Source organism: Excalfactoria chinensis, chromosome 21 (assembly GCF_039878825.1).
Source record: "Excalfactoria chinensis isolate bCotChi1 chromosome 21, bCotChi1.hap2, whole genome shotgun sequence".
NCBI classification, from domain to species: Eukaryota; Metazoa; Chordata; class Aves; order Galliformes; family Phasianidae; genus Excalfactoria; species Excalfactoria chinensis.
The window spans coordinates 5,625,564-5,640,642 of NC_092845.1; the positions used below are offsets into that span (position 1 = coordinate 5,625,564).

At 62.7% G+C, this 15,079-nt stretch overlaps 2 protein-coding genes across 6 annotated transcripts; one reads left to right on the plus strand and one right to left on the minus strand.

The window, feature by feature from the left end:
* The first annotated feature begins 73 nt into the window (after positions 1-73).
* NRGN (neurogranin) lies at positions 74-7,846 on the plus strand. 5 transcript variants are annotated; one of them, XM_072354963.1, is made up of 4 exons: positions 74-180; positions 646-853; positions 964-1,058; positions 1,212-1,576. In XM_072354963.1, exons 2-4 carry the CDS (start codon positions 700-702, stop codon positions 1,380-1,382), a joined length of 420 nt encoding a protein of 139 aa, XP_072211064.1. In that variant the 5' UTR covers positions 74-180; positions 646-699; the 3' UTR covers positions 1,383-1,576. The 5 variants fall into 5 exon arrangements, with proteins under 5 accessions (XP_072211064.1, XP_072211063.1, XP_072211062.1 ...); XM_072354962.1 differs by lacking the exon at positions 74-180 and adding an exon at positions 362-450; XM_072354961.1 differs by lacking the exon at positions 74-180 and having other exon boundaries at positions 468-853.
* Positions 7,847-8,586: 740 nt separating this feature from the next.
* Positions 8,587-15,031, minus strand: ESAM (endothelial cell adhesion molecule). Its single transcript, XM_072354960.1, has 7 exons — positions 14,933-15,031; positions 10,726-10,883; positions 10,022-10,235; positions 9,792-9,947; positions 9,480-9,602; positions 9,246-9,384; positions 8,587-9,052 (listed from the first exon to the last, which is right to left on the minus strand). Exons 1-7 carry the CDS (start codon positions 14,976-14,978, stop codon positions 8,719-8,721), a joined length of 1,170 nt encoding a protein of 389 aa, XP_072211061.1. The 5' UTR covers positions 14,979-15,031; the 3' UTR covers positions 8,587-8,718.
* Positions 15,032-15,079: the final 48 nt, after the last annotated feature.

The window sequence follows — 15,079 nt, forward strand, 5'->3', positions numbered from 1 at the left end:
TGCTGGCCGGGCCGGGCTCGGCTCACCTTCTATCTCTGTTCGGGGTTTTTGTGTGCCGGGGTTGAATCTTTCCCTCCTTCCCTACAAAACGAACCCAAACAAACAAACGGACGTTGCCGTTGGGGGCCGGAGTCGCGTCGGCCGCGTGGGAGCGTTGCCGGGCAGCGCTGCGTCCCTGAGGTGGGGAAGGTGGGAGCAGGTCGGCCCCGGGAGGAGCGGAAATGGCCGAAATGGGGGGGGGAGCAGCTCTGCGGGAGGGGGGGGGTGCTGGGGCTGAGCCCGACGGCAAAGCGGGGCGAACCGGAGCTGCGGGACGGGGGCACCGAGAGCAGCGGGGGGCGGGGCCAGGGCGGGGGGCGTGGTCATGACAGGGGGCGGGGCCACGCGGGCGTCGCGCTTCCGTTGCTGGGAGACCGGCGGCCGCGGCTCAGCGCTGAGCGGGGCGCTCCGGTAGGAGCGGGGCGGGGGACGGAGCGAGGCCGGGCGGGGGCGGAGGGCCGGGAGCTGCTCGCCCCCCCCAGCGCACCCCCCTCCCGCTCCCCCCCCTGCTCCCCCCTCTCCCCCCCGAGGCTCCTGTGCCGACTCTCCGCAGGCGCGGCGCCCTCCGAGCGGTGCCGGCAGCGCCCCCTGTTGGTCCGCCCGCAGCTGCTCCCGGCGCTGTGTCCGCGGGTTCGATCCCGCCGTCCGCTCGCAGGCGCCATGTCGTTTCCCGACCCGCGCAGCGCCCTGCGGCTGCCCAGCGGCTTCGAGGAGGTGCTGTACGGAATGGCCCGCGAGGTGCTGAAGGCGCAGCCCGACGACGTGCTGGGCTTCATCGCCCGCTACTTCCAGGCGCTGCTGGCCGAGAGGGAGCGTGAGTGCGCCCCGCCCCGCGGCCCGGCCCCGCTGCGCCCCCCGGGACCCCCCGTGTCCCCGCCCCGGGCAGCGCCGTGCCTGCGGCCTCATGCGGCGCTTCCTTCCCAGGGGGCTCCGCCGCCCAAAGGACGGAGGCCGAGGTTGTGCCGGAGCGGCTCAAGACGCCGCGGAGCATTTCGGCCGGCGCGATGATGGAGCGCCAGGTGAGCCCTGCGAGCTGCCCCGTGTCCGCAGCGGAGCTGCCTCAGCCCGGGGCTGCGCTCCGTGGCACCGCGGGTTCCCCCCACGCCCCCCGGGGTCACTCGGCGTCCAGCCGTGGAGCCGCGGGCTGTTAACGCTCCTCCTGCCCCGAGCAGCGCAGCCCTCGTGATGCGGACCCGGCCGCCGCTTTCCTGACCTCGCAAGAAGCTGCGACGAAGATCCAGGCTGCGTTCCGGGGCTACAGCGCACGGAAGGACCTGCAGGGTGTGCGCAGAGCCTTCTCGGGGCCCCCCGGCACAACGTCGGACCCCCGGGACTCCCCGTAACCAGGACAGCCCCGCCAGGACGCGGCCGAGCGGGCGCCTCGTCCCCGTATGGAAACATCCTGACCCAAAACGAGGAGCCGAGAAACCTACATTTCTCTTCCATTTGGTCTCGCAGGGCGGAAAATGAGCTCCTGCAGCACCGCCGAGGCGCCTCCATAATGAGAAGTTAATAAAACGCCTGCAGTAGCACGCTCCCCAGGTCCCTGCCGTTATTAGCAGCTCTCACCTGAGGTTCCTCCCCTAAAAGCTCAATGAGGAGCCGTGCCCTTCCAGCACGACCGAGAGAGGGGAGAAAAGCTCTGTAAAGGCCTCGAGACGGTGTTTAGTGCTCTATATTTAGGCCCCTGCATCCCTGGAGCTTGTCAAAATGTGATATCGTCCCTGTGAAAGGAGGGATGTGACATTGCTCCTCTGCCTTCCCCCCCACGGCCGAGGTGCAGCAATCTGGGGGTCTGCGTGGGTCCTCCTGGGTGGGGGATGCAGGGCTGCTCAGCTTGGAAGGGTCTGCAGCCCCCCCCAGGCTCACCCCGCAGAGGAGCCACGCGGCCGCGCAGCACCGAGGTGTCGGGAGCTGCCATGTGCAGGCTGAGAAACACAGGAAGGAGGGACGGGGGCAGCTGGCGGGGACCCCATGCAGGGCTGCTGCCAGACGCTGCGCCCTGACCCTGCATCGCCTCCCCAAAGGGTTTGTGCCAACGCCGCGTCGTGACGGCGTGTCCCCAAGCTGGGCCCTGACACCCAATTCCATCCCATGGGGTGATGCTGGGGGGTTTCTGAGTGCCTGGAAAGCGTTGCTCAGGGTGGCTGTGTTTTGGGGTGCCCTCACTGCGAGGAGCAGTGCGGGGAGAAGGAGGCAGAGCTGGCGCGGGCTCAACATGCTGCTAATGATTAGAAATGTTCTGGCATTTTGCATCCCTCCTCCGCAGCCTGCGGGATTTGTGGCGATCGGTGACTCTGCCAGGACTGGGAGCTGCGGATGGAGCTGGTGCCGAGGGCCCAGAGCCAAAACACCCCCCAGATTCCTTTTACACTGGGGGGTTCACGGGTCAGGCAGGCAGTGGGATGGGCGTTTTGCACAGCAGTTTTTGAGGCTTCCCATTAAGCACAGGTTTCTCCTGCAGCCGTCCCCTCCTGCGCCCATCATCTCCCTGGCTCTGCTGAGCTCCCCAGAAATGCCTCCTCTTGCCTTGCCAGGAGCCAGCGATCAATCCGGGGGCTCTTTAAGGAGAAGGGGATTGGTTTTCCATCTGAAAGCACCGGCTGAGCGGTGCAGCCTTTGTCTGGAAGCTCGGAGCAGATCGGTGCTGAGAGCGCAGCTATTTTTTCCCCGCGCTGGTGGGAAGAGGTGGCATTTGCAGGGACTTGAAACTGGCTCCGCTCGGGGGAGCGGCACTGAGCAGCTCGCGGGGATTCGAGGGATGCTCAGCCCTGCAACCTGCGTGTCACTGCCAGTGCTTGCACATGGAGGCGGCTGTGGATAACAACCCCAACCCCTCTGAGGGGTGCGATGGAGATGGGGACAGGGACTGATAGACAGGGAGAGAACAGGGGCAGTGATGGGAAAGGGAGCAAGGATGGTGACAAGGGATGGAGAAGGGGGTGGATATGGAGATTAGGAGGGGAAGTGAGGGGTACAGGGATGGTGAGGAGGGCAGGGATAGGGAGGGGGATGGACAGGCGTGATGAGAGAGGATGGGGACAGGGATAAAAAGCTTTGGGCATGGGAACAGAGATGATGATAGGAACAATGATAGGGATGGGGACAGAGAGTGACAGACAGGAGCAGTGATGGGGCAAGGATGGTGATGGAGGCAGATAATGATGGTGTTGAGGTTGGGATGGGAACAAGGATGAGAGCTCTAAAGGGGATGGAGACAGGAATGGCGAAACAGGCAGCGATGCTGAGATGGGAACAGGGATGGGGACAGCGGTGGAGATGGGGATCGTGGTGGGGGTGGTGATGGGAACGGTGATGGAGATGCAGCAGGGCGAGTAACAGTGTGAACTGTGACAGCGACAGGAACAGGGACAGTGATGACAGCGGGACAGAGGTGCTGACCAGCGTGATGGTGACAGGGACACCAATGACGCCAGCTGACGGCAATGGGAAAGTTGCTGCAACAAAAGCCTCGGGTGGGTGGCGGGGCCAGCCCTGCAGGCAGCCTGCCCGGGGGCACCCATCCCCAGCGGGCAATGGGGGGACACGGCCTGTTCTGGGGGCTGGTCAGAGCCAGCATCGCTGTGCGGAGCCCACAGGCAAGTTGTGTGGTTGCTTAGCAACCCCAAACCCGGATTAGAGGCGCATGCGGTGGGCAATGCGGGGGGCTGCGGCTGCAACCCCCTGAGCTGCTCTGGGGGTCCCCGCGGCCCCTGGTGACAGCGGGACCCGGGGGGTTGTCACAGCGCGCCCAGAGGTGTCTCGGTTTGAACGTTTTGCTGGAAAACACCCCAAAGTTGGGGGTGGGAGGGAGCTGTGAGTGCGACCACCGTGAGCAGCCCCCTCACCATCCTCATCCACGCGCTCCTTTGGGGCCCAGCGCTAAGTAGGTCAGAGCTGGTGCGGGAGGTTTCCCTCCGCTCCTGCAAAAACGCAGCTGGGGGTGAAGCCCCCACCCCGAGGGCTCAGCATCAGCCCTGAAAAGTCGCATCACTCCCGAAAGTCGCATCATCTCCCCCAAAAATTCACCCCAAAAGAGTCACGTCAGCCCCTCTTGTTGCAGGTGTGTGTGACCCCGGGGCGCCCCGGCCCCCACGTGCACGATGAAATCAGCTCAGCTGGGAACAAAAGGCAGCTCCCACCCCCCCCGATCTGAGCTGTGGGCACAGTGCCCAGCGCCCCGACCCTGTCAATATTTGATAGCATCCTCCGTGCTGCGGGATTCATATTGCATGAAGCCCTGGCACGGGCTGCCGGCTCCTTTAAGCGTTAGGAGGGAGTCGGAGGCGAGGGGAGCCGCTGGGAGAGAAATTGGAGGAGGCAGGAAAAAAAAAGAGAGAGAGAGAGGGAGAGAAGGGGGAAAAAAACTGCAAAGCTGAATCCGGCTGCTGGCAGGAGCGGCAGTGCCGGCGGGGAGGTGGGCTGAGCGGCGCGCCCCGAGGAAGCGCATTACGTAGGCAAACGGCTCCGCTCAACTTGCCACCTGCGCCGAGAGAGCCCCGCACCGCCATGGACTGCTGCAACGTACGTAGCCTCCCGCTTTCTGCTCGTTTCTGATCAGTGTTTTCTTTATTTCGCTTTTTGCTGCTGCTGCTGGTTCGCTTTTTCGCTTTCACGCGGGGCCGCGCGTTGTGCTGCTGCAGGAGCTGCAGGAATGTGGGTGCTGCTGCCCTGTGCGTGGCACCCCAAAGCGCTGCCGCTCGCGGGGTGCTGGAAGGCAGCACCCCAACCTCTCCTGCCCCAGCTTTGGGCAGCATCCCACCGAGGCAGGGCGGGCAGCAGCCCCCTTCCCCAAGCCCAGCACGCAGAGCACGCAGACACCCCGTTCTGCTCCCGTTCAGCCTTATCTCCCCAGAAAGGCTCCCCAGGAGGAGCGCAGGTTTCCTACAGAAGGGGCTGCTTGCTGCCGTGGCAGGAGCCGATTGCTGCACCCCTGGTGAGCGGCACTGCAGCCCCCGGCCGGGTCACGGAGCCCATCTGCCAGAAGAGCACCCGGCTTCCCCCTTCCTCCCTTTTCCTCCCTATTTCCCCTTATCTTTTTTTTCCCTCCTTCTCCCCCTTTTTTAACCCTCCTGCTCCATCGGCATCACAGCACTGCTGGCTGCCTGCAGGGTGGCAAAGCCCTCCCTGGGGACAGGATTTCCCCCGTAGATATACAAATTGTCCCTGCGGATATAGAATTTCCCCCCATGGATATAGGGTTTCCCCACTGCGTATACAGTTCCTTCCCCAGCTATAGGGTTTCCCTTCTGGCCGTAACATTTCCACCCCAGCCGTAACATTTCCACCCCGACGATCGCGTTTCCCCCCAGCTCTGTCACTTAAGCTTCCGACACCCTCCCCACAGCCACAGCAGCACTTGGCAGTGACACTGTGTGCCCCGTCGCCAGCAGCACAGGGCATGGTGACTGTGATGCCCCCTGCTCCTGCAGGGCACTGACCACCCTGCAGTGTGAACTGGCCCCGGCTGCTTTCTCCTGTGTGTGGATGTGCCGTGGCTGCCGTCCCTTTGCTCCCAAAGAACCCCCAGAACTCTCCCAAAAGTCCTTAGGAGCTGAGGGCAGGGTGACGCAGTGATGCAGTGGCAGAGGGATGACACTGGTCCCATTTCGGTGGGTGTTTTTTCCCCTGTTTTTCACTCCTTTCCACTCCTCAGAGGTAATAGTGTGAATTATTGCCCCAAGCACTGCCCTGGGGGATGCAGTGGGGTCAGGATGGGTGCACTGGGTGTGTGATCCCAGCAGGGTGATGCTGTAGTCTCTTCCCCCACCTCTCCTGGATCTCCCCATTGCTTTTCTCTACTCTGTGGGATGACGGCACCTTTCCCACACCGTGACTGCACACCGTCACCCGCGCACACCCTGACCCCCAGGCCCCAAAGTGCCCCCATAACGGCCTCTCTCTGCCGGCAGGAGGGCGCCTGCACGAAGCTGGATGAGGACATCCTGGACATCCCCCTGGACGACCCCGACGCCAACGCGGCGGCGGCCAAGATCCAGGCCAGCTTCCGTGGGCACATGACCCGCAAGAAGATCAAGGGGGGGGAGATGGACCGGAAAGCCAAGGACGCCGAGTGCGCCAACAGCACCCGCGGCGGAGACCTCCGCAACGGCGATTAGGTACCGCAGCCTCAGCCCCGAACCAAACCCCGCTCCCTCCAGCTCCGAGCATCCTCCCATCCCACCCCATCCCACCCCATCCCATCCCATCCCATCCCATCCCATCCCATCCCATCCCATCCCATCCCATCCCATCCCATCCTCCCATCCCACCCTCCCATCCCGTCCCACTGGGCTGCCGCGATGGAGCTCTCCTTGCAGGAGCTCAGCAGCGCTGCCTGCCCTAATTCTGCGGGCGCTCCGTAGTAGTTAGCATAGGAACGGCGGGGAAGGCGAAGCCCTAGATTTGAATTGAATTTCTCCCTTAGCAACACCACCCCAAACGCCTCGCCTCAGCACATGCTATTTTTAAAAGCCTGTGTCACAGTCTCCTGGCAGGAAAAGGGAAATTTAAAAGCGCCCACGGTGCCGGGTTGTGGGGCTGGGGGTGCCGGGGGTGCGCGGGGAGCAGAGAATGGCCCCACGGCCCCGGGGTCAGCAGCTGAGGTGTCCCACTGCCCCCCCGGATCCACGCAGGGATGGAGGTGGGGGAGGCAGTGCGGCTGTGGATGGGAGGTGGAGGCGCTGGAAGAGGGAGTGCAGTGGGGTTACAACCTGGGATGGAATGGGGATGCATTGAGAATCCAACTTGGGATGCATCTGGGATGGAATAGGAATGGAATAGGTCTGCACTTGGGAGTGAAACTGGGATGAGGGGGGATGGAATAGGGATGTACTGGGGACTGAACTGGGAGTGCGTGAGGAAAACACTGGAGATACAACTGGGATGCAGCGGGTGGAACAGGGATGAGTGGGATGCAACTAAGGTGCCATGCAGGTGAAGTGGGAACGCTGTAGGGAGTCGCTGGGGCTTTAGGAGGGCTGCAGCTGGCTTTCAGTGGGATGCAGTGGGACTGTGGTAGTGATGCATTTGGAATTCAGTGAGGGTGTAGTGGGGATGGTCTTGGGATGCAATGGGCTTGCAGTGAGGTGCAGTGGGTTGAAATGGTTGTGCATGGGACTGAAGTAGGACTGCAGTAAGGATCCTATAAGGATGTAGAAGGAATGGACTGGGGATATGGTGGGGCTGCAGTGAAAATTCAGTGAGGAAGAAGCAGGGATGCAGCTACAAACTGCAGGGGCTGTGGAGCTCTTTAAGACCATGAGGGTCATTAGGTCTAACTCAATGGCTGTTCCACGCAGGGTCTCATCTTCATGTGGGCTCCAGCCAAGCTGTGCTGGGTTCTGCTTCCCATCAAAGTCCTTGGACCCTGGAGTGGGCAGGGTGGGGGTCTGTGCCCCCTGACTCCAAGGGCTTGTGGTGCCTCAGCTGCATGGACAGGACAGGGGCAGGCAAGGGTGGAGGGAGTCAGAGAAATTGCAGGGAAAGGTTGCAGGCAGGGCATGGAGGGAGGTGCAGGATGCACAAGCAGATTGAAGGAGCAGGGTGCAGGGTACAAGACATGAGGTGCAGGAGCAGGGTGCAGGCAGGCATAGAAAAGGCTCAGGCTGCAGCAGCTGGGTGCAGGGTGCAGGCAGCCCCGTGCACACCACTGACCGTTCCACTCTCTCCTTGCTTGCAGGCCCTGCCGGATTCCCCCTGCCGAGCCCCCCCGCCGCCGAGGAGCCCCTGCTTCTCCCCATAGCACCCCAGCATGCACCCCCTGCCCTCCCCCACCCCAGCCCCAATAAAAGTCCCTGCCAGCGGCCGCGCTGTCCTTGGCTCCGAGGGGACACGGCAATGTCACTCAGTGGGGGTGAGAGCTGTGACACCGCGGGTGGACGGCCGCTGTCACCCATCACAGCCGTGAGCAGCGTGGTGTCACACACGGCACGGTGCAGATGTGGCATCACTGCTGGACGCTGCTGGCTGTCATGATGTCACACCCGCGTGTGACGGCACTGCTGGGTGGGAGCCGGCTGCTGTGACATCATATGGGTGGGTGTGACGTCACCGAGGGACCTGGGACAGCCAGCCCAGGTTGTACAGCACAGACCAGCCCCCCGGGGGCACACGGGCACTGTGACCCTGTGCCACCTGCACAGCGCTGGGACGTCACCATGGGGGACAGTGGGCGCGATGATGGGGCACCATGAAGGCTCCCCGTGTGACGTCACACGGCCACGTGACATCACCCCGAGGGACATGGGGCCACCGACCCGCCGCAGCCTCACAAAGTCACCCCAAAAGCATTTTAATCTGAAAGAAAAAAAACAACCCTAAAAAAAAGATCCCCCCCCCCCCATCCGCCGCCTCCATCCCTTCCCCAACACTTGGAATGCTCCTTTATGAAAAATAGCCCGTTTCCATCGATACATAAAAAAAAGAGGATCCCCCCCCCCCCTTCATCCACCTCCGAGCGGGGCCGGTTCGTGGCGCTGGCATCGGCGGGGAGGTGCAGCCCCCCCCAGGGCAGAGCGGGGCACCTCCCACCCCCATTAAACACCGCAGGACGAGTCCGGCTGCTCCGGGAGTCTTTACAAAAAAAATGAAGAAAAAAAGGAAAAAAAGGGTAAAAAAAAAGTGCCCCCAAAAGCGGGCAGGGCTGGGAGCCGAGGGAACGGCCTGTTTCTGGGGGGGTCACACCAAGGAGCCGGCCCGGCTCTGGGCGGGCACCATGACGGGGACGGCTCCAGCCCTCGCCAGGCTGGAGGGGGGCAGCCCCGCCGGGGGGGTAACGGGCTGCGGGGGGCGCCAGGGGGCCCCGTTGGTGGCGGGGGGGTTCGCCCCGGCCCGGGGGGGTCCCTGGTAGCTGCCAGCAGCGGTGAGGACCGAGGCAGTGTAGGAGGGGGGGGAGGCGCCGTAGGGTCTGTCTCGGGAACCCACAATGGAGGACAAAGTGCTGGTCTTGGAGATGGTGTCTGCAGGGCGGGTCCGCGTCCAGGTCGGGGTTTTGGGGGCCACGGCATCTTCCCTGTGGAGAAGGTGACACAGGTTGCTGGAAGGGCGGCTATTCCCTCCCCCCCCGCCTCCATCACTGGATGATGCCCCCCCGGTGCTGCTGAAAGACCCGTGTTAACTCTGAAACCTAATGATGCACCGAGGTGCAAAACCTCCCGTTACCGCTGAGCCGCCCCGCTCAGCCCCGTCACTGCGGCTGCCCTCACTTGATCTCGTTGGCCGCTTCCTCCTGCCCGTCACGTTTCTTCCTCCTGTAGCCGAGCAGCCGCTGGGTGAAGAAGGCGACGGTGGCCAAGGCGCCCACAGAGCCCAGCACGGCGCCCGCGATGACGGCTCCTTCGCTGGCTGCCGGGACAGAAAGGTGGGGGAGTTCTTTGCCTCTCATCTGCCCCACTGCGGGGATGGAGCCCCCCTCCGCAGCCCTGCGGACACACACTCACTTGAGTGCACCTCCAGGACGATGCTGCACTTGGCCGAACCCGCGCGGTTCTCCGCCTCGCACTCGTAGAGGCCCGACATGTCCAGAGAGAGGTTCGTCAGCTTCAGGGTTCCCCTGGCCCGGTCTGCGGGGCAGAGATTGAGGAGCTGTTCTGCCCTCCCCACCACGACCCCAGTACAGCGGGGATGGGAGCGGGTGGAGTTACAGGGATGGTCCCCTGTGTCTCCCCGGGGGAGGCCAACAAGAGCTAAAGGGTCAAATCCAAGCCCTCCAGTTCCCCCCCACCAAACCTTCCCAGGGTTTCCCACCTTACCCTGAGCGGGGGGAAAGAAGACCTGCTTGGTGGGCTCCTGGCGCTGCCACCTGTACAGGGGGGAGGGTTTGCCCTTCTGGGAGGCGCAGCTCAGCGTCACGTTGGCTCCCACCGTGGGGCTGCCCTTCAGCCTGCAGACAGGGGGGGCTGGCGGCACTGCGGGCACCAGATCAGCGTCAGTCCCAGCACGGGGGATACCAGGGGAGGCAGAACGGCCTGTGGGTCCTTACCCAGCACCGTCAGGTTGATGATGGCCATGTTCCTGATCGGGCTGATGATGTCATCCACCACGTTGACGGAGCAAATGTACTGGCCCGAGTCGTGCTCCCGCGTGGCATTGATGAATAGTGAGATGTTGTGGGTGAGGACGGGGTGCAGGAACCCCACACGGGGCTTCAGTTCTGTCTCCTCCACTTTCACCTCCCCGTCCAGGTATGTCAGGATCTGCAGGGAGAAAAGATCTGCTTGTACAAATATAGAAGCACTGCAGGAGGGGAATTCCCCCCAAATCCTATTCTGGGGAGCACCAGGGGCTGCACGAGCCTCCTCCATTCTCACTAATACCCCATCGTGGGCACCTCTCCATCATGGGCACCCCTCCATCATGGGCACCCCAAGCACCTCCTCATAGTCTCCCAAACATGGATGCCACGAGCATCCCGTCATCACAGGGACCGCCCTTCTGTGGACACCTCAAGCATCCTCCTATCATGGGCATCACTGGCATCTCCCCATTGTGGGCACCTTCTCACCATAGACACCATGAGCACCTCCTCTCCATTGTGGATCCCCCCCCACCATGGGCATCATAAGCATCATGGACTTCCCCCCCACACCCCGTGGGTACCAGGAGCATCCCCTCATATTGGGCACTTCACCACCATGGGCAGCATTTCAGACACTTCCCTGCTTGCCCCTACTCCATCCCCATCACCTGGAAGTGCTCAGCAGCTGCTTTTTTCAGTATCCAGCTGATGTAGGGCTTCTTCTGTGAGCTGCTGGTATACCAGGCAGGCAGCACGGCTCCCTCCCCTTCCACTGAGTAGACAGAGCTCGTTCCCACGTGCACCTCCAGCACAGCTGAGCAGACACCTGCCCAGCAGGAAAACAGACACGTCTCAGCCCTGGGTGCCAATTGTACGAAAGAACAACATAAAACCAAACCAAACCAAAACAAAGCCCCACCAATTGTTAGAACAGCTCCTTGTTCCAATGCAAGGAAAAGAAAAGCCCCGTTATCGCCCGGAGGTTGTGCTGGGAGGAAATCTTTCCTCCTTCCCCACGACGGGAAGGGCTCTCCGGATGCAGGACAAAGCTTTCCTCCCACAGCCGCTTCCCCAACAACAACACGAGAAGCCCCCATCCGGGGGTATTGGGGACGGACCCCCGCACCCCAGAAAGGCTCCGCGCGGCGCTGCACAGCACTGGGATGGAGCTACCCCCGCAATCCCCATCTGATCTCTTATGGGGGCACCCAGGCAACACCCGCCCGAATGCAGCACCCCGCATCGCTTCACACCCCCAGCATTTCACACCCCCTGCCCCAGCCCCCTCGCAGGTACTAAATGGGGATTGCTGATGGTGATGGTGATAAAGCCTCCGCAGCGTCCCCCCCCCAGCACCCACACCGAAAAACGCAACCAGGAGGGGGGACCGGGGCGGGTCGGGGAGGGGTGCCCGGCTGCGGGGGGGATTATTTCCCAGCTTTGCTCTGAAAAGGATCAGCTGGAAAATAATCTGCTCAGGCGAGGTCGGGCACCCGGATGGGTCTGCATCTGGGGCTGAGGAACCTGCGGCACCGCTGACCCGGCGCGGCCCCGCTGCTCCATCCCTCGTCCTCCTCCCAGGGATGCTGTGGAGCGGGGAGAACACGGGGCGTGGGGTAGGGGTGGCTGTGCGATTTGGGGCGGCAAAAAGGGGAAAGGGAGCAAAAGGAAAGATTTGGGCACCGGGCGCCGTTCGGTCGAGTTAACCCCGCAGTAACGCGCTCTCAGGCACAGCCCCCCGAATCCTCCCCCCCTCCGGCCCTTCCCGAACACACAAACTCCTCCGGGATCTTTGCAGGGCGGTGAGATGACAACACGACGCCCGGTTGTATTTTTAGCCTCCTCCGCGCATCCGCTCTTCCCCCCCGCACGGTATCGGCGCCCGCAGCCCCGCGCAGGAAGCGCTGCGACGGCTGATAACGACCGGCACCCCCCCCCCAGAGCCAAGGGAGTGGCCAAGGAGCAGCAGGGATGGCCGGGGCTGGGTGAGGGCAGACACCTCAGCGCCCGAAATAGCTAAACCCGACCTAAGCGCATAAAACCTTAAGTCCTACCCAGGGGGGAAACGCGCACCGGAGGCGGCAGCGCAGATCGCGGGGATGCAAAAAGCACCGTGGAAATACACGGAATGCTGTGTGTGCTGGGAGCAAAAAGCAGCTCTGGGGGCTGTTCCCACACTCCTCACCACACAGAAAAGCCGCGTTTTCACCCAGCAGCATCTGTCCGGCCTGCACAAAGTACAGCAACAACCACACGAGATGGGCACAGCTGAGGTGAGATGGGGCTGAGCACTGCACCGGCAATACAAAGCCCTGGGGCGGAAAGCTCTTGGCACCAACCCCGGAACATCCCACTGAGTTGGCCCCAAGAGAAAGCCCTGACATCTTTCAGAGATCGCAGACAGTGACAAATACATCCATCATTACTCACAGGATCCCAGGGCCAGTTTCGTACCAAGTTCCTGTGTCATCACGCAGCTTCCCACCAGCGAGCCCCACGATCAGCCTCGAGCTGCCCCACTTTGCCCAGCCCGGGCTGTTTTCCCCACGCAGTGAAGCTCAGTGGACATATTATAGAGCAGCTCCATCCCTCCCCGCTGACATTTAGCGTTCAGCATTGTGGAAATGCTTCCATCATGGCAGACCTGCCGCCGATGGGCCCACGCTGCTCCCACACCAGGGCTCCCTTTGCTGTTAGGAGGGTGTCTTAACTCTGAAACCTACTGATGGCCCGACAGCACCGTGCCCACAGTGCAGCTGTCACCCCTAAATCTTGGAGACAGAAGAAAGGTCGTGGCTCCACTCACACCCCGCACGGTGGGGTGACCTCAAAGCACGATGCTGCCCTGCTGGAGGATCCTGGCAACCAAAACTGCCCTTTTTCTTGGGGAGGTGCCCCGCAGCCCCTCAGTGCAGGAGGAATCGCCCTGCAGGTGCTGCTGCCTGAGCTCTGGTGGGGACGCAGCGCCCGGGGAGCAGCCCTGAACCCTTTGGTTTGCGGCGCTGCCTTTGGCATCAGCTCCAGATTTAGCCACCTCGCCACTGCAAATCCCCTAATGCTTTAACCAGATCGAAAAAATTAAGCTGCTTGGGGCGTGCATATGCATAACGGCCGGGGGGGAACGGGCCCTTCGTGCGCTGCCCTCCCTGGGGGCCACCCGGCTGCTGTTTGTTTGGGATGAAAAACACCGATTTCATCCAACCGCCCTGAGCTAAGCACCTGCCCAGGGACGGCTCCTCGGCCTGAGCCCATCTGCCGGGTTTTTTCCTTTGGAAAAAGCCTTTAAATCCCCACACACCTCTGGCTGTGCTCCACAATGAACTGCTGCACCTGCACGGAGCACCGTGACCCCGGAGTGGCACCCCGTGTCTCGTCGATTAAATCACACTATTTCAGCCCCAAATTCTGCCTCTCCCACCCAAACACCCCAAAGCCGTCCTCAGCCAAAAGCATCCTCCCCAAAACCGCAGCTCCCAGGCGGACCCTATAAGCCACCCACTAACCACCCGGGAATTAATGAGCTGAAGGCGGATTGCATCCGATGCCCTCGCTCTATAGGATTAAGGCGATTTGGCCATGTGAAACCGAGACAGAAATTAAACCGAGAGATGACGACTCAGATTGAACGTGCTCCTCCGGAGCGGAAATGGTGCCAGAGAGGGAATGTGGATGGACAGCGGCCCCCGAGAGCCTCGAGAAAGGTCAAAGGACCCACGAGGAAACGCTGCACCCACCCGGCCCCGGGATGGTCCCCCAGCCCTGCACTATTTATAACCGTGCAGATAGGGGCTGTGCTGCGCCCGTTGGGAACGGACACGGCGGCCGTTCTCACGACCCAGGGGCAGAAAATGCCGTATCCTCTGGAGAGCCAAAATCAGGAAAAAAATGTGACTTCGCTATAGATAGACGCAGGCGGACGCTTAACCCCTGCGGCTCAGCGCCGGGGACACCGACACAGCAGTGGGCACTGGGCATCACCCCACTCTCCTTTCCTCCTTCCCACCTTTCCTGTGCTGTTTGTTCTGCCGTGACCCCACACAGGCCCCGTGAGGTGTGAAGGGATCTTTGATTTTGTCCTTCTGCCCAAACAGCACCAGTTTGGGGCCCTAAGCGCCTCATCTCCGTATTTCTGCTCTCAGAGGGTGAGTTGGGTCCTTCCTGCAGCACCGCATCCCCACACCGGGCACAGCGCAGGGGAGCCCACACCGATCTCAAACAGCAGAGCAGCGATCGCCGCGTCTCATCCCACCACCCCTCAATTAACGCTCCTTAATAATAAAAACGGGGCAGCACAACTACAAAGCGGCTCCACCGGGGGCAGGGAGCGCCCCGCCGGGGAGGAAACACCAGCCATTGTCCCCATTGTCTTCGGGGCCGTTTCCTTCTCCTCGAAGGAAACTCGAAGGGCCGTGTCCCTCCGCTGCACCCCCGGCGCCGGCCGCCCTCCCTTCCGACCCGCAGGAATAGGGCGAAAGAAGGAAAGAGCCGGCGGACGGAGCGGGGCGCGGCGGAGCAGCCCGAGGGCAGCGGCGCTCACACTGGGGGGGGCGGCAGGTTTGATGACGGGAAAAAAAGACATCGATTTTTGTCCGCTCGATGCCGAGCGGGAGGAGAAATATCGGCGGGGAAATGCCCCCGGTGCGAGCAGAGCACAGCGACCCGCACTGCGGGGATCGGCCCCACGGGGCGGTGCGGGGCGCGGTGCCGCGGGGCACCCCGGGCTACGAGCGTCCCCTCGCAGAACCCCCGACGGGCGGCATCGCGACACCAGCAGCGCGGCCAGGGCTGCCCCCCCCGCTCCCCGCCCGCACTCCCCGGCGCTCAGCGCCCCCCGCCGCCCCCCGGACGCGGTTCCCGCGCAGCCCCGCAGCTCACCCAGCAGCGCGCCCAGCAGCAGCGCGCCCGGCGGCAGCGCGCCCATCCCGGAGCGCAGCAGGTGCCGGGACACGGGGGGGGCGACATGAAGGGGAGGGGGCGGAGCTCAGGTGGGCACCGCCCCGCAGGTGGGGGCGGGGATTGCAG

What these genes read in the sequence shown, in the direction of transcription:
- NRGN (XM_072354963.1), top strand. Translation starts at nt 700, where the DNA reads ATGTCGTTTCCCGACCCGCGCAGCGCCCTGCGGCTGCCCAGCGGCTTC. An exon ending in GCTGCTGGCCGAGAGGGAGC is followed by an intron (nt 854 to 963) that starts GTGAGTGCGCCC and finishes CTTCCTTCCCAG; the next exon opens with GGGGCTCCGCCGCCCAAAGG. An exon ending in GCGCGATGATGGAGCGCCAG is followed by an intron (nt 1,059 to 1,211) that starts GTGAGCCCTGCG and finishes TGCCCCGAGCAG; the next exon opens with CGCAGCCCTCGTGATGCGGA.
- ESAM (XM_072354960.1), bottom strand. Translation starts at nt 14,978, where the DNA reads ATGGGCGCGCTGCCGCCGGGCGCGCTGCTGCTGGGCGCGCTGCTGG. An exon ending in CGTCCTGGAGGTGCACTCAA is followed by an intron (nt 9,385 to 9,479) that starts GTGAGTGTGTGT and finishes CTGTCCCGGCAG; the next exon opens with CCAGCGAAGGAGCCGTCATC. An exon ending in GAAGCGGCCAACGAGATCAA is followed by an intron (nt 9,053 to 9,245) that starts GTGAGGGCAGCC and finishes CCTTCTCCACAG; the next exon opens with GGAAGATGCCGTGGCCCCCA.